This window comes from Oryx dammah, unplaced genomic scaffold, assembly GCF_014754425.2.
Source record: "Oryx dammah isolate SB20612 unplaced genomic scaffold, SCBI_Odam_1.1 HiC_scaffold_13, whole genome shotgun sequence".
In the NCBI taxonomy this organism is placed as follows: Eukaryota; Metazoa; Chordata; class Mammalia; order Artiodactyla; family Bovidae; genus Oryx; species Oryx dammah.
Genome location: NW_024070197.1, coordinates 54071269 through 54089046, shown reverse-complemented (window position 1 = coordinate 54089046; position 17778 = coordinate 54071269). Strand labels below are relative to the sequence as shown.

The window sequence follows — 17778 nt, the reverse complement described above, 5'->3', positions numbered from 1 at the left end:
TAAATATAGGCCAAAGAAGGTCTTATCCTCTGGCATCAAGGGATCTGGGGAGCAGGCAGGGGGCGCAGATCCTAAGGCTGCCCTCGTTTCTATGCTGCGTCTCTGGTAGTTTAGCTGAGAGTGGAAAGCCGAGGTCCCCAAAGGGCTAAAGGAACCAACAGCAGGAATGGTTCTCTCAAGGGACAACTGGGTGCCCTGAGAGAGTTAGCCGCTGTCAAAGCCAAGGACTGGATAATTGGAGAAGGTCCCACCAAGAGCCCAGGAGGGCTCGCTGTGCTGGCAAGTGGCACTCCTGCCCAGGTCCCAGGCACGTCAGGAGGGATGGTGGGCCCCTAGCCCCCACCGTGGGATTTAACACAGGTGCAGTTCTGCCTTCATGGCTAAGGGCTTCCAGAGCTGGGCAGAGGCAGCTGCTTTAGGAAAATGCCATGGGTGGTGTGAGCAATGGGAGAGTACACTGACCCCGGCTGGAACCACTGGTAGGGCTGGGTGAAGAGATCGGATCAGAGGGGTTTGCAGTGACTGACCCCTCCAGTTCCTGGTGGTGCGTTGGCCCAGGAAAGAGGGTCTTAAGGGAGGAATGGAATTCTGTAGGTTCAGTTCTGTGGGCATCTGGAATCCAGCCTGGGATGTTGAAGACTCTGCTGGGAAGGAAAGGAGGCAGACCTAACCCAGCGAAATTGGATGTGCTCAGCGAGGGGCAGGGAGAGAGGAAATGGCAAGTGACATGGATAAGGCCAGCCCGGACCACTGTGCCCAGGAGGGTCACGAATCACCCGACCAAACATCCTTGGCCTCCAGCCCCTCCCAACTTTGGGAGTGAGCCCCCAAGCTCTACAAACACACTCCTGGAGGATCCAGGCGCTGGTGTTCTCCAGCTCATGTCAGCCGAGGGCCATGCGCTGAAGGTCTGGCATCTTTAGGGGAGGATTTCGAGTTAAATGTATGCGATGGGCAAGGCAGGGCCCTCCAGGCTCAGGTCATTGACGTCCCTCAGGAGTTCGTGTTCGCTGGCCATGGCCGCCTTCTGCAGGCGGCGGAGGCGAGCCTGCAGCTCCTCCTGCTCCTTCTTGAGCTCCAGGTAGGAGTGCGAGAAGGTGTGGAAGATGGACGTGGCCGGGAAGGCCATGATGAGAATGCCGCTCAGGATGCTGCTGAGGGCCACCATCTGGCCCGGCACGCTGCTGGGTACCATGTCTCCATAGCCCACTGTTGTCATGGAGATGACGGCCCACCAATAGGAGGCCGGGATGCTAGTGAACTCCAGGACCCGCCCGGACTCATTCTCAGCCACGTAGACCAGAGGAGAGAAGAGAGTGATGGCCACGCACAGGAAGAGGAGGAGCAGGCCGAACTCGCGCGTGCAGCGGCGCACCGTGAGGCCCAGCGTCTGCAGCCCCAGCGAGTGGCGCGCCAGGCGCATCACGTAGAGGATGCGGAGAGCCCGCAGCACGCGCAGCGCCAGCCCCACCTTCTCCAGGTACGAGCTCCCGCCCGGCCGCTCGCCGTCCTCCTGGGGCTCGTCGGTCACGGCGAGGGACACGTAGTAGGGGAAGATGGCCAGGATATCGATAATGTTCAGGGGCCCTTGGAAGAACTGGCACTTGTTCTGGGCCTGGACAAACCGCAGGCAGAACTCGAGGGAAAACCAGGCCACGCAGACGGTCTCCACGATGAAAATGTAGTAGCATTTCTGCGAGCACTCCCCCTGGAGAGGCGAGGAAACGCAGGGTAGAGAGACGAAGCACCGGAAATGGCAAGAGAACCATGCTGGAAAGCATTTCTAGAGCTCTGTACGGATATTGAGACTGATTTCATATACACAGATCCCATATGTACAGTCGCTACTAAAAATGCTATGCTGAGTCTATACTAAATATATTTCCTCTATATTTCATATATTAAATATACTATTAATATATGAACAAATACTACTACATATTAATATTTATTAATAATAATGTATTAATATTTAGAATACATGTTATATATGTCATAATAGATTGATATAATATATGTGTGCTAAGTCACTTCAGTCATGTCTGACTCTTAGGGACCCTATGTACTGTAGCTGACCAGGCTCCTGTGTCCGTGGGATTCTCCAGGCAAGAATACTGGAGTGGGTTGCAATGCCCTCTTCCAGGCATCTTCCGGACCCAGGGATCGAACCCGTATCTCCTGCAGCTCCTGAATTGCAGGCACATTCTTTACTACTGAGCCCCCTGAGAAGCCCATTATACTATATATTAAACATTTAAATATATATTCTCTATATAGTCTCTGTATAGTATCTAGTCTTTATATTCTATCTATCCATCTATCATTAATCTGTATTTCTATATCAGTGGAGCTCTGTTTTAGACTCTTAGTCATCCGCCAGAACTCCCTTTTTATTGTAGTTCTCAAGTTGCAGCTGCGCCCATGGCCAATCAGCTAGATCAGAAACCACCTGATTTAGCTTCCCCTGCAGCTAAGTGTGGCCAAATGACCAAGTCCCTGCCCACAGAATGAAAACAGAGGTGATGCGCCACCCCTCCAGTTCCAGGACTTTAGTGGTGGATGTGAGTTCTTGCACTCTTTTCGCCTTCCCGTGAGCTGGGACTACCCAGCCTGCCCTGCAACCCAGCTTAGAACCAGCAGACGGGACCGATGCCCCAGGAAGGATAAGCATCACCGTGGGAAAAACCTGGGTCTCAGAATGAGAGCTGCCCACTCTCCTTGGTCCCTCTTTGGGTGAGAGAGAAACCAATGTCTATTGTGTTGAAGGGCTTCCTTGCTGGCTCAGATGGTAAAGAATCTGCCTGCAAGGCAGGATACCTGGCTTCGATCCCTGGGTTGGGAAGATCCTCTAGAGGAAGGCATGTCAACCTTCTCCAGTATTCTTGCCTGAAGAATCCCCATGGACAGAGGAGCCTGGAGGGCTACAGTCCATGGGGTCACAAAGAGTTGGACACGACTGAGTGACTAAGCACATTGTGTTGAAAGCCGTTCTCTCGTGGAGCCTCTTGGTTACAGCAGCCAGCTTTCTCCTTTACCAACATAAGCAGCTCTGTGTACCAGGTGCCGATCTGGTGCCGTCACTTAAGCCCCACAGTGATGCCATGAGCAGGCTTCACTGACAGTCCAGGAAATGATTCTGAGCACTGAAATAACTTGCCTGAGTCTACATTCGGAGGAGATGGTCTCCCGGAGACTACAGACTATTTTGTAACTTCTTTGCACACGATCCCTCATTCATTCATCCAACAAAACACATGGAGGGCGGGCTTGTCTGATGGCTCAGTGGTAAAGAATCCACCTGCCAATGCAGAGGATGTGGGTTTGATCCCTGGTCCAGGAAGATCCCACATGCTGTGGAGCAACAAAAGCCCATTTGTCGCAACTGCTGAGCCTGTGCCCTGGAGCCCGTGCTCCACGATAAGAGAAGCTGCTGCAGTGAGAAGCCTGTGCACTAGAACTGTGAATAGAGAGTAGCCCCTACTCGCTGCAGCTAGAGAAAAGCCCATGTAGCAGTGAAGACCCAGCGCAGCCACAAATAAATAAATAAAATTACTTAAAAAAAAAAAAAAACAATGCATAGAGGGCTCACCCTGTGCCAGGTCCCATGCTAGACTTTGGAGATAAAGACCAGAGAAGCAGCTGTGGTTTCTGGGGCCTTGGAGGCTAGGGGTGGGTGGGTGGGGAGGGCAGAGGATGCCACCTGTGATGCAGATTGTAACTATTTCCTTCCCAAGAGATCCCAGCCAGGTGGGGCTCCCGTGGCTTCCTCCCTGTGTCATTCACACCCCTACCCCAGCCCCCAGTAGAGACTTCCGCTAGTCCTTCTGCCACTGAAAGTGTGTCCTGGAACCAAAAGCATAAGCCTCCCCTGGGAGCTGCAGAATCTACATTTTAACAATAATTTATGCACACAATAAGTTTGGAGAAGCTCTGTTTCTAGTATAGTGGTTCTCAGCCTTGACTGTGCCTGTTAGAATCACCTGGGGGGGCTTTGAAAAATCCTGATGTCCAGGCTGGGACATCTAGGTTTGAGCCTGAGTGGTAGAACTTTCCAGAAGCCCCATCAATGATTCTCATGGGAAGCCAGAGTTGAGAACCTGACTCTAAACATTACGACTATATGTATATCATCTATATCTCCCTCTTGGTCTGCATCTACCCCTGCATTATCTCCATCTCCATCTATGTCTAGGTCTCTGGCATCTGTATCTATGAGGGAATGAATGGCTGAAGCCAGTTGACTAAGTGAAAAGCAACACATTGACAACTGCGGTTTTCTTTGGATTAAAAACCTCTGAGGTGGAAAAAGGAATTATTTCCAGTGCCTGGGCTCACGGGAATGCTAAATTGAAATGTTCTTTGTGTCTGACCTTTGGAGGGAAAAGGGGGCTGGACTGTCCTGATCTCTATTCACCAGTCCTGAGTCGGGTAGCTCTCTCCCCTGCCCTCTCTGATCCAAGAGGTGGGAGTTGGTGAGGGTGCGGTTGAGGGCTTGGAGTCTAGAGTGTCTGTGACTCAGGTTCACTTCCACCTGCTTAGGCAACTCCTTCATCCCCCCTGGACTGTTGTTTCTCTGCCCTGGGAGAGCTGTGACCAATCGGAATAATGCAGGAGAAGTAGTTAGCAGGCTGCTACTGCTACAGGTACACAAAACATGGCAGCTGCCTGTACAAGATGACCCACTGGTCGCAGACAGTCTGCCCACTCAGTTGAAGGGTAACTATACCTTCTCCTATCCTGAATTCTATAAGAAGTGGAGGAAATTCTCCAGAACACAAGAGTTCTTTGCCATGACTGCCTGGGGTTTGCTTGGGGGTTCTGCAAAGTTCAGGAGTTTTGGATCCTGATTCCCCAGTCCTGCTATGAACTTGCTCTGTTACCTTTCGGTGGTCACTGCCCCTTTCTGGGCTTTACCTCCTGATAAAGAGGGTGGGACAGAATCGGCATTTCTCAAAGCCGATTCATAACCCCTGCGGCAGAATCCCCCAGAGTGCTTGTTACAAATGTGGGTTCTGGGGCTCACATCACAAAATCAAAGCCCTGGAGGGTGGCCCAGGAATCTGCATTTTGGCAAGGCCTCCTGTTGACTCAGAGGCACCTGGAAGTTTTTCAGACTGGGCCAGATTCTGTCTATAAGGCCCCTTTCATTGCTGACATTCGGGGAGTTTTCCCTTTGGGGTAAGAGTCTTGGGTTGCCTGGGAATAATCTCCCCAGACCAGTGACCCTGTAGTTCAGGAAGGTGACTCCTGGGAGGCAGAGAAGGCTCTGTGGGCCCTCCTCCCTCTGCCTCTGGTGCCAGCTTTTGGATATTCCAGGCATGAGCCACCCACCTCTCGCCGGCCATCTCCCTGCACTGCAGCAAGTGCTGTGCAGAGCCACCCCTGCATTGCTGCTCAGCTCTGCATCCTAAACCAACCTCCCGGCACTCGTCCTCAGAGAAATGCCCTACGAGCAGCCGGTGTTGGGGTGGTAGGGATTTACAGGGCTCGAGCTGAGAAAATGATTTCCAGGCCAGTCAGTATCTGAGGAAAACTAGAACAGAAGGAAAGGAGAAAGTCACCTTCTCTGAGGTGGTTTTTGGTTGTATTCTGCAGGTAGGATGGACCACTCATCCTGGTGTGCCCAAACTTTCCAGATTGAGCAACATGAAGTTCCAGGTCACCAGAAAGTCCCCCCTCAGTCCTGGGCAAACCAGGGTGCTTGGTCACCTTCATGGGGGCACTTGTCCCTGGTGGGAATGAGGGGTGCTCTGATTCCCTCCTGCAATGAAGAGAAACATGAGCAGCCCTGGGAAGGCTGGAGGGGTGAACGGTATGACAACATGACCAATGGCACAGGCAGATGAGGGGTGATGATGTTTCCATCCGGGTGAAGTCCAAGAGCAGGCAAAACTCACGGGAGGTGGACAGAATCACAGAAACAGCAGCCGCCTCTGGATGGGATAGGGAAGACTGCAAAAGAACCTGAAAGAACATCCTGGGGTGATAGGAATATTCCATACCAACCAGGGCTGTGGGTGGCATGGGTGTGCCCCCTTTGTTACATCTGACAGCTAAGACTTGTGCATTTCAATGTATGTAAATTTATCCCATAAAACTGTAAAATAACAATAAAGTAAATGATCACAATGCTAAACAATTGGAGGTGGGAGGGGTTGGAGAGAGAGAACCCGAGTGGCAGGCTCTTGACAGTCTGGAAGGCTGAGTCATGGGTAGTAATTAGGGGTTCGTTAGATTATTCTATTTACTCTGCAAATGCCCCAAATTTTCCATCATGAAAAGATTTTTTTTTTTTTAAATCAGAGTTGGAAATCAAAAGCACAATGAGATACCACTCCACCCTCACCAGGACAGCTGTGATTGTAAGGACAAAAATTAAGTGTCAGGGGATTAATAGGTACAAACTACTAGGTATAAAATAAATAAGATACAAGGAAGTGATATATAGCACAAAGAATACAGCTGCAATTTTATAACAATATCTTTAAATTGAGTACAAGGGAGAAAAATGTCGAATCACTCTGTTGTACCCCTAATATACAGTAAAGCAGTAATACTTGGATAAAAACACACAAGTGTTGCTGAGGCTGTGGAGAAATTAGAATCTGCCCCCCAAACGTTGCTGGTGGGAATATAAAGTGGTACAGCTGTTGTGGAAAACAGATGGGTGGTCCCTTGAGAACTTAAACATACATTTGCTATATGACTAAGCAATTTTGCTGCCAAGTGTATACTTCAAGGAACTGAAAACCTACCTGCACACAAACAAAACTTGTACATGAAGATTCGGAGTGGTGTGATCGATAGCAGCCCAAAAGTGGAAAGAAATGAAATGCTCAACAACAGATGAATGAATAAACAAACTATGGTCTGTCCATACGATGGAATACTATTCAGCCATGAAAAGGAAGTTCTGACATGTGCTACAAAGCTGATGAACCTTGAAAACCTTATGCTCAATGGAAGAAGCCTACGTAAGAGACCATATATTATATTATTCTGTATCTATAAAGTGCCATTGGAAGGACTGATACTGAAGCTGAAGCTCCAGTACTTTGGTTATCTCATGCGAAGAACTGACTCATTGGAAAAGACTCTAATGCTGGGAAAGATTGAAGGCAGGAGGAGAAGGGGACAACAGAAGATGAGATGGTTGGATGGCATTACCGACATGATGGACATGAGTTTGAGCAAACTCCAGGAGTTGGTGATGGACAGGGAAGCCTGGTGTGCTGCAGTCCATGGGGTCACAAAGATTCAGACATGACTGAGGGACTGAACTGAATAAAGTGCCCAGAAAAGGCAAATTCATGAAGATAGAAAATACATTCACAGACACCTGGGGCTGGTGGAAAGCAGCGGGGGATGGGGAGTAACCAGAAGTATGTGCAAGTTTGCTCTTTAGGGTGATAAAAATGTTCTGGAATTAGTGGGGATGGTTGCACAACTGCATACTAAAAAAGTCACTGATTTGTGCACCTTAAAAGGATGAACATTAGATGGTATATTATATCACAATAAAAAAGAAACCCGAGTTTGAGTGGCTCCATCAGTCTGGGCACGGTGAAGCGGGTGGCCCAGTCTTGCCCGTCCTTCCCCAGAGCTCCGGAGCAGAGCTGCTCTGCAGGGCTTTGGGGTCAGGGGGTGGATGGGGCTTTCTGAGGACAGAGCCACTGTCCCTGAGGGACCATCTGGACAGGCTGTCCGGCAGACGGCTGCAGGTACAGCCAGGGCCAGTTCTAGAAGTTCCATCTGGGGGGGACTCAGGGCCAGAGTCTTGACCTTGCAGCCTCCCTTGCACCCTTTGTCTCTCTCATGGCAACACCTGCCAGCTCCCCTTTGGGAACACAGCCAGTCTGACCCTCTTAGCTCAATGCTGGTCTCACAGCTCCATTCAGCATTTCCGTCTCCCTCCCTTTTCTTCCTCCTGGCCATGAATTCCATCATTTGTGCCTCTGGTCCTAGTCTCGGGGTGCTGGCGGTGCTGACTCATGCCTTGCGAGAGCCAGGTCTCTCTCTGCCACCCTCCTCTCCTTTGGGCCTCTTCCATGGTCCTCTCCCTCCCCCGCCCCACCTTGAACAGAAACCCTGAGAGCTCTGAGGAGGGTGTGGAGCAAGCAGGGGCAGGTTAGGAATTGAACACTCCAGACACCAGGGGAGCATGGTGAGGCACGAGGGACAGCATGAAGCATGTACTCAGGAGAGGGGGGCCCCCATCCAGGAAATGGGGATTGGTGCTTGTTGGAGACTCAGCTGGGGGCGAGGAAACCCCAAACTCCCCAAAGCAAGTTAAGAAGACTTTTCTAAAGCCATCACCAAACGTCACTGAACACAGAGAAGCTACAGAGAGTGGGCAGTACTATACAGAGCTGATTCATGGTCCAAGAAAGGAGGACCATGGAGGAGGAGATGCTGGCTCCAGCGGGAGGCTTTTTATCCAAGGTGGGGGAGGGGGTGCCTGCAGCCCAAAAGGTGAGTTGCAACCACAGCAGGAGAGAATTCTTCCAGCAAGGGACCCCCAGGGATCCACCTGATCGTTAAAAATCTCTATGCCTTCCTTCCCAGTCCCCGTGAGAGTGGGGGCACAGCACAGGGCACGAGGGGGTGGGAGACACAGAGCCCGGAGGTCCTACCCTCAGCCCCCTGGTGGCTCCGCCCCCACCCGGGGAGCTTTGCAAAGCTGCTACCCGGAGTGTGTCCCTTCTCAACATCCCCGAAGTCCCAAGCATGCCTCTGGGCGGAAGTGGAAGCTAAAATGAGGGCAGGGGGATGGGGGTGGGGGGATGGGAGAGCACATGCCTGTGCTTATCCCCTGAGGCTCTGAGAGCTGGGAGAGAGCATAAGGAGCAAAGCAGATGCGCATGTGGGAAGGTCCTGAGCGGTCCCAGAGGTGGGGGAAAACAGCCAGTGCTGGCTCTGTGCCCACGCAGGAGAACTAGACCATCGGTCCTAGGGCTCCGTCTGAGCAGGTGTGCCATTATCCTCATTTGCAGGTGAAGAAATAGAGGCACAGAGACAAAGGGGCTTGTCGCAGGGCAGAGCCAGGTAGCAGAAAGGAGGGAGGAGGGGGTCAAGATGAAAGGACCAAGAGTTCAGCTGTAGCTGCCCGGTGACCTGCAGCTTCCTCCAGAGTGAGGACAAGGTGTTCTGACCAGCAGAGATGCTGGGCAGGGGCTATTCGAACAGGGCACTAGGGCTGAATGGTAGGGCTGACAACCGTGGCAGAGGACTCCGGCAGAGGGAAGCAAAGAATCTGAGGAACTGATCATCGGACAGATGGACAAACACACTGACATTTACAGACAGTGGAATATTATGCGGCCCTTAAAAGCAGTGCAGTACCGACACAGGCTACAACACAGAGGAACCTTGAACACATTATATGGAGTGAATGAAGCCAGAAACAAAAGGCCACATATTGTAGGGTTCCATTATAAGAAGCGTCTAGAACAGGAAAATCCGAGGAGATGGAAAGCGGCCTGGTGGTTGCCAGTGGCTGTGTGTGGAGGTGGGGAGTGGCTGCCTGATTGGCCCAGGTTTTTCTCTTCGAAATATACTGGAACTTAAAAGGAAAGTTTTTTTTTTTAAAGAAATATATTGGAATTTGATAGAGGTGTTGGCTGGATAGCATTATGCATTTTGCTAAATGCCACTGAATTGTTCACTTTAAGATGGTTAATTTTACATTATGTGAACTTTAAAAATGGAGCTGGGATGTTCAGAATACAAGCTCCAGGAAAGTGAGGAATTTGTCTGATATGTACCATCTAGATGAGTGGATTTAGTTGGCACAGATGACTGTTGATGAATGAATAAAAGGATAAATGTGATGACTTCCTGTTAAATAGCACCAGATAAGTGAATAATGATGATGACTAATATTTCTGAGCACTTCTTATGTGTTGGTATTGTTCCAATCATGTTACACGAATATTACTCTTTTAATTCTCACTATAATCCCCTGAGGAAAGGGCTAACAGCATCCCCATTTTACAGATAAGGAAACTGAGGCTCAAAGAAGGTAAGTGACTTTCTTGAGATCACTGAGCTCCTGAGGGGTAAAACCAAGATTCAAACCCAGGAGGGTTAGAAGAAGGTTCTGTCATGAGGGATCAGGTTCTGGAGCAAGGTGGAGGTGAGCTCAAATCCTGGCTGTGCCACTTTCTTACTTTGAGCTTAGGAAAGTGATAAAACTTCCCTGAGCCTCAGTTTCCTTACCTGCAAAATGGTCGTAGCTACAGCATCCATTTCCTTAAGCTGTTACAAAGATTAAGTCCATCCTGTCCAATGCCAGCCTCCTGAAGGACACTTAATAAGCATCAGTTCTCTCATTCCTTTGGGGCTGAGCTCCGCCAGGGAACCCAGCAAAGTCCACATGCTTCCGGAGGGGCTTTAGGTACTTGGCTTGGTCCTTCCTGTCCATCTACTTCCCCCCTCTTCCATTTTAATTTGCAATCTTGGGCACAGACCTTGCTCCTCAACTGCCAAGTTTACTTAAGGGATATTGCTGTAAGAAGCTAGAAGAAAAAGGGAAGGAAAGTGTTTTCTTTGCATGTGTGCTGATTCTCCATCCCAGGGTGACACCTTCTCTATGTTTGATGGAGGAGTTCTGTGGGTCATGTCCCCTTGGGACAACAACTTGGGCCCCCACACCTCAAGGGCAGTGCCTGTCCCCAGGAGCAGCAGCCCAGCTTTGCAGCGGGGGCTGAATCGCTGCTTTCAGACTGATGTCCAGAGGCCAAATACAAAATACCAGGCATGTGTGGCCGAGAAAGAACATCATCTTTTTATGTAAATGTAAGGGCATGGTTTGAAAGAACAAAGCCCGCCTGGTCTTCAACCTCCAGGCTCTCTGAATTACCATCAGAACAGCTAAATACACACACACTTTTTTTTTTTTTTTTTTGGAGGGCAGGGCCTCGTGGCCCCTCTCTAGGCAGAGCACCCAGTGGTGGCTTCCCAGTTGCACGGAGCTTGCGACTGGACTGGGAACACCACCTCTCTCAATCCATGAGCAGAAACGGCTTCTGCAGGATTCTCACTCACCTCTAATTGAATTTTCCAGGTCCCTGTCACACCAATCTGGGTTCATACCCTGGGTAATTTTAAAAGCATTAGGCTTTGTAAAGAGCTTGTCTCTCTGCACAGTCTAAATCCTGGCTCCCTGAAAATCCCTCAGAGGAACAGGCTTGTGAAAAATCCAGGAGTCCTTCTTCAGCAACTAGGATCCAGGGCAACCTTGGAGCATAGGAGATTGAGGCTCCTTACTTTGTCCTAATCTTTCAACTGCAGTGTCCACACGTGAATATTTCAGTGAACAAGAAAATTCTTAAATCACATAATTTTGTGCTAAAGAATGAAAAAAAAAAAAGTCCACAATTAGAGCTACAGTCCTCTCTATGGGGAAAAAAGCTGTCTGAAAGTCAAAACATTTTGGTTGATTTGCTTTATAACATAACATGTATAGATTGGGCAAGATACTTTATTGAACAAGTATTTATTGAGAGCCTACTCAGTGTGAAGCACTGACTGGTTCTATTTCTATGTCCTCTCTATCTGGAAACTTCTCTGATCGTCCCTGGAATACAGGTTTAAGGGAAGAAAACTTAGGTCAATGACACTGGTTATAAACCATCCACAGCCTGCATAACCTTATGTATATGTTTTAATGATCGGCGCGCTCTCTGCTGTAATGTAAGCTCCATGAGTCAGGTGATGGGGAGCCATGGAGGATTATAGAGCAACATTTTCACTTAGGAAACAGTCCAATTCTCAGTTTGAAGCTCTCCAATAACCTTCCCAAAAAAATGCTAGGTTTTTAACTCACATTTCAGACCATCTGGCCCCTTGGGGTATGTGGTGGGGGTGGGGAGGAGGGTTATCTCACAGCTTCCCGGAAAGACAGGGCCTGCTAAGTCACTTCAGTCATGTCCAACTCTCTGTGATCCCTCTGTCCGTGGGATTCTCCAGGTGAGAATACTGGAGTGGGTTGCCATGCCCTCCTCCAGGGGACCTTCCCAACCCAGGGATCAAACCCACATCTCTTATAGCTCCTGCATTGGCAGACAGTTCTTTACCACTGAGCTACCAGAGAGGGCAGGAGTGGGCAAGCAAATGTTTCTGCTCTGGCCTCTTGGGGCAGGGTCACTTCTAGACTGACTCTTCCATGAGTTCCCTGGAGGGAGGGACTGACTGGGAGGGTCAGGAATGAGGACTGAGGATCTCTTCTGTCATCGGCATCTTCGCTAGATTACTCCAAAGAAGCTAAGTGCCCTGAGCCTTAGTTTATTCCTCTACCAATGGAATGTCAGAGCTGAGATGCCCATGAGAAGGTTGGCTTAAGGAGGTAGGGAATCTGAACCTGGTCTACTGCTCAGCACAGAACGTCTGCTCAGTTAACACACGATGGGTGCACTGAGTGTGTGAACCTTCACATTGATGTCAGGTGTCTCATGGAGGAGGAAACTGAGGCTCAGAGAGGTTGGAGCGATTCTCTCGGCTCACAGAGCTAGGAGAGGCAGGGCTGGGCCAGCTCTGCCCATTAAGACCACAATGTCCAGCGTTTGCTCTCAGGGGCAGGGCCCCTCCTGACTTTCATGGGTCCCCTTCATGTGCTTCTTTCTCAAAAAACAAAAAATGTATAAAATATCTTTTACAACTGCCTTGGTCTGAAAATGAACACAGTCCACACTGGATCATATTCATTTCTTGCCTTCTGGTCTGAAAAGACCTGAAAACGTTTTCGTGGGCCCCCCGTCCCAGGGGTCCTGGGCACCCGCGCCTGATGGAGCCATGGACCACTCACCTTGTCCTCCTCCGCCCTCAGGTCGGGCATGGTGCTGACGCACAGGCTGACCGCTGTGGTGGCCACGAAGAGGATGGACAGACAAGCGAAGACCTTCCCGGGGAGCCCAGACTGCGGGTTCTCCACCATCTCACGCAGCCGGCTCATGTAGAGCCCCCAGCGGGACGTGTGCACGGTGGGCCGCCCGGCCTCCCGCTGCCGCTGCAGGGCCTCCTCCCGGCGCAGCTCGGCCAGGTCGTCCAGCTTCCGCAGCAGCGTCCGCAAGCAGCACTTCTCCAGGTTGGCTTCTTCGATGCCCCAGTAGGTCAGCTCCTCCTGGAAAGACAGCACGCACATCTCCCGGAGGAGGACCAGCTTGCCGGCAGCCAGGAAGCTCGCGATCACCCCAAAAGCGCTGGGGCTCCGGTCGAAAAAGAATTCCTGGTTGTCCTCATCGTAGTCATCGCAGAGCTGCGCGATCTCCTCGTGGCTCCGGCAGAAGCGGAGTTTGCTCAGGCGGCTCAGCGGGAACTCGTCCAGCGTGCTCCACGGGAGCAGGTACCGCCGGCCCCCTACGTTGACCAGCATCTCCTTCTTCAGGTCCACGGTCGTGGAGGCGTCCAGCGCGCCCACCTTCCGGGCCCTGCGGTAGTAAATGCCCTTGATGGACGGCGGCTCCACGGGGCCCGACAAGAAGGGACTCAAAGGGCTGCAGGAGCGGAAGTGATGGTGTCCGGCATGCAGGCCCCTGTCTCGGGAAGGCATGGATATTGCGGAAGTCCTGGCGCCGGAAGGGACAAGAGCAAGAGAAGGAAGGAGATGTCAGTCTCAGGGCAGAGTCCTAGATCGCATTGCCTCATGTCTGCATTCCCACATCTGCATTCTTTATCCCTTTAATCTTTCATCTAGCAAAGATTTACTGAGCACCTACTATGCACCTGGGATCTATCAGTGTAGGAAAGGACTTGATGACATCCCTTCTCTGATGGAGCATTTATTTATATCTCAGAAGAATCTCCCTGGAACAGGCATTAGGTGGCCTGGGACTCGGGGAGCTCGGTCCCGAGCTGGACAAGTCAGAGCTGTGTCACTTCCAGACTGTGTGATCTTGGGCCTGCAGCTTAACCTCTCTGTTCTCAGCAATCCTTATGCCAATGACAGGACTCACCCAACCTTGCTAAGTATAGTTATTGAAAATAGAGCTTAAGAGTGTAAAAGGTTCTCAAGTTCACTGCCGGGTTGTAATCCCTTACAGACTGCCACCCCAGCTGGGTTTCTCAGCCTCGCTGAACCCTTTGCTTCACTTGCTCAGCTGGGGCAGTTTGGGTGCCCACCTCACTGGGTACAGTGAGGGTTACAGGCAATAATACATATGAGGTGTATATTAAGCACCCTTCTAGATGCTTCTGACATGCCAGGCACTGATCCGCATGCCCTTCCTATGATAAGTCATCTCAACAACCCCCTGAGGTAGACATTAATATCTCCATTTTACAGATGAGGAAACTGAGGCCCAGAAAAGTTAAGTAACGAGGAACTGTGCTTGGCACAGCATCTGACTCCCAGGAGAAGCTCCACAACCATTGCCTCAGCCCTCTTACTTGCTTTCCCACTTAGAGGACTTTGCTATCAATGACAGCGCTCCTCCATGTTCATGGGCTGCTTGTCTCAGCCACCTTGCTGTGTGACCTTGCATCAGTTACTCCCCCTCTCTGGGCTTTGGTCTCGTCATCTGTAAAATGAAGGCACCTCTAATGCTCTCTCCGTTTCAGACCTGTTTGGGATGCTTGACTTAGAGGAAGGATTTCAGATTTAGCCCATGCATTAAAGAAAGTCATCGCCACAATATTTCTCATCCTCTGCCTCCCACAACTGTTTTCTGTGCTATTCATTCTAGCCAGAGCTGCTTCCGAAGCATCTATAACCTTACATTCCAAGATGCACTCCAATCAAGAGGAAAACTCAGTGGCTGAATGGAAATAAAAGTTTTCTCAATTTCAGAGCCAGTTGGATTCCAGCAGGCAGCGAAGAGTTGAATCACAGCCTATGCATTTCACACTTGCTCAGCACACAATGGTCTGTTATTCTGCGTGCATTACTTCATTTACAACGTACAGCCAGAAAACGAAGAGCAGCCTGCGGAGAAAAGAGTATTTTGAAATCAAGGGAGCCTTCCCAAGCCTTCTTGTTTTCCCAGTGAAAAAGCCAGAGCCTGAGGGCTGAAGTGACTCATCCAAGGTCACATGGTGAGTCCCAGTGCAACCCGGGACTCTGTCTCCCAGTAGGGTCTCTTTCTAGAACCCCCCCCCCAACTTTCCTTTCTTCATTCATTGCACAAACCTAACTTTGTAACCCATGGCCCCCCAGGAAGAGCCGGCACACAAACCTCCTCCAGAGCATGGGAAAGGCATTCACTCAAAGCAGAGCTTTGGAAGGGATGTTTAAGAGCATCCTGGATACCCCCAACCCCCGCAGCAAATACTAACTTCTTCCCCTGAAGTTTAACTCACCCTCCTGTCTCAGGAAGCCTATTTCCAGCTGTCTCTCTGCCGGGCAAGGCAAAGGGAGCCCATGTCTTGATGCCCAGGGAAGAGACGGGTTTGTGGTGAAGATGAAGGGGAAGAAAAGAAAAATCCCAAACACAGCAGTTTCTGGCTGAGTTAGTTTTCAACCTTTCTTTCTTGCCTCCTTCAGAAACCAGAAGTCCATTCATTCTGCATCTCTCTCTCTCCCGCAGCTGCAGAAAAGCCCAAGAGGAGTGGGGTGGGTTGTTTTTTTTGAAAGGACCTAGAAGCCCCTTTCCCCATGAGAGGTGAGGGTCTGAGGGGTTTGTGCTGGGAGGAAGCTGGGCCAGCTGTCCTGCTTCAGCGGCAGGCTCTGCACTGAGTCCCACGGGGACAGCCAGTGTGGTCCTGCAAGAGAAGGGGGGGCAGGAATGGGAAGGGCTTAGAAATAATCTCTCCATCAGCCAGGCAGCAGGCAGGAACAGCAGCCGCTGCTCCGCCAACCGCCTGGAAGGCAAGGAGGGCTGTCATCCCTCCCCGCCAAGGAGGAGCAGAACTCGGAAGGGGTGGAGGGCAGCCAGGGGCTGGGGTGTCTGCCTTTATCTGTCCCTGGCATCCTGAAGCTCCTGGGGATGTGTTGATGATGGGGAGGTGCTCAGGGAGAGGCTGCAAGAGGAACTTTTTCTGCTTTTAACCAGCCCAGGCCTGGGACAGGTTCCGAGAAACCCAGCATCTGAGCACTGGGTGGGAGTCCTACATGATGGGTCAGGACCGGGCGTGAGCTCGGAGTCATACATACCTGGTTCCCTGGCTCCCATGTGAGTGCCTGGGTGACCTTGGGCAGGTGAGCATCAGTTTCCTTATATGTAAAAAATATGTGAAGGAGAGGGGGTTTGGCTACAAGGCACATGGCAGGCTCCTTCTGTGGGTTTGGCTGCATACTCAGGGGAAAGAGGAAGAGGCTCAGTTCTAGGGCCTGTGTCCTGGTTTCAACTCTGCACTACCTTGCTGTGTGTCCTTGGTCGGTGACTTCACCTCTCTGGGCCTCAGTTTTCTCACTGGTCAAACGAGGACAGTCGAAATGGTGACGGCTAAAATTGCAACAGCATTTGCTCATGTAGGCGGTCAGTGTACACCAGCTCTTCTTAATTTTCTTAAGAGGTTCTGAGGCCCGGTCTCTTGGCTTCCAGAGGGGAGTAGTTATTATCGGCTCCATTCTGCAGATGAAGCCTGGAGGTCCAAGGAGGAGGCTTGCTCAAGGTCACTTGCTGGCTGGAATGTGCCCTGAACAGAGCCTGAGTTCTGTGCAAGGATCTGGGAGTGAGAAAGTCCAAGCCGGAGCCTTCCGAAGCTACCTGGAGGGGGTGGCAGGAGCAGCGTGGGGACTCCGGGGGCTCTCTGCAGCCCGGGCAGTGGAGGAATCCAGGCAGGAGCAGAGGAGCTTATGGGTTGGAGGCAGGGTAGAAGTTTTCAAATGGTATTGCCCCAAATCCAAGGGTTCTATCCAAAAGGCTGGAATTGGGGAAGTGACGAAGGGGAGGGCGGGGCATGAGACCCTGCCTCACCATGGCAACTTCAGTTGGATCGGTTTCCCGCAGTGAGTGTGTAAGTGTAACCCAAATTAACACTGTGGCCCCACAAGGCCCAGTCCCCACAGTCGGCCCACTCTGAGACCCCAGGGTGCCTGTTAGTGATGGAGATGCTCCTCCTCCTTCCTCTGACCCTCTCCACCCCAGTCCTTTCAGAGCCCACGGCTGCTCCAGCGCCTCTCTTAGACCAGACTCCAAAATCATCTTTCCAGCTTCTGCTGGCTTTCCCCCCTCCTCTCTCTCTCTCTGTCTCCCCACCTCTGCCAGCTCATCACTACTCATCTTGATTTAACATCTCTGGCCAAATCTTCCCCAACCTGTTCCCCTACCTCTCAGTTCTCTTTGGATCCAAAGTGCATGGGTTCCAGTCAAGAATTTACCACTTCTGGGACCTTCCTGGTGGTCCAGTGGTTAAGAGCCCCTGCTTTCAATGCAGGGGGTGTGGACTGGATCCTTGGTCAGGGAACTAAGATCCCACATGCTGTGTGGTGTGGCCAAATTTTTTTTAATTAAGAAAAAGAATTTACCACTTCCCTGCTGGGTGACCTTCAGCAAGTTTCTTAACCTCTCTGGGCCTCAATTCCTTCACCTGTGAAATAAAGATGACAGCATCTACTTATTGGTTTGTTATGAGTATTGGACAAGTCAGTTTATATTTACAAGGCAGAGCACGAAGAAAAAGAGTGTCTGGGACCAAGCAAGTCCCTTTAAGTGCTTGCTGTTATTATGATTATTACCTTAACAAGTCACCTGCAAGAGACCCCAAAAGGGCGGAGAGAGCCTGAGCTCTGAAGGCCAGCTAGTGGCAAACCAGTGCTCTTGCCACAGCCCCAGTGCCGTCTCTCAGCACTGTCTCTTTGTCCAGGCCATAGGGCCTTTAACTTTAGCCTAGTGTCCTGGC

General features: G+C 50.9%; 1 protein-coding gene across 1 annotated transcript; it reads right to left on the bottom strand.

Moving 5' to 3' along the window:
- Positions 1-937: 937 nt before the first annotated feature.
- KCNG4 (potassium voltage-gated channel modifier subfamily G member 4) lies at positions 938-16405 on the bottom strand. Its single transcript, XM_040254134.1, has 3 exons — positions 16293-16405; positions 12806-13565; positions 938-1708 (listed from the first exon to the last, which is right to left on the bottom strand). Exons 1-3 carry the CDS (start codon positions 16403-16405, stop codon positions 938-940), a joined length of 1644 nt encoding a protein of 547 aa, XP_040110068.1.
- Positions 16406-17778: the final 1373 nt, after the last annotated feature.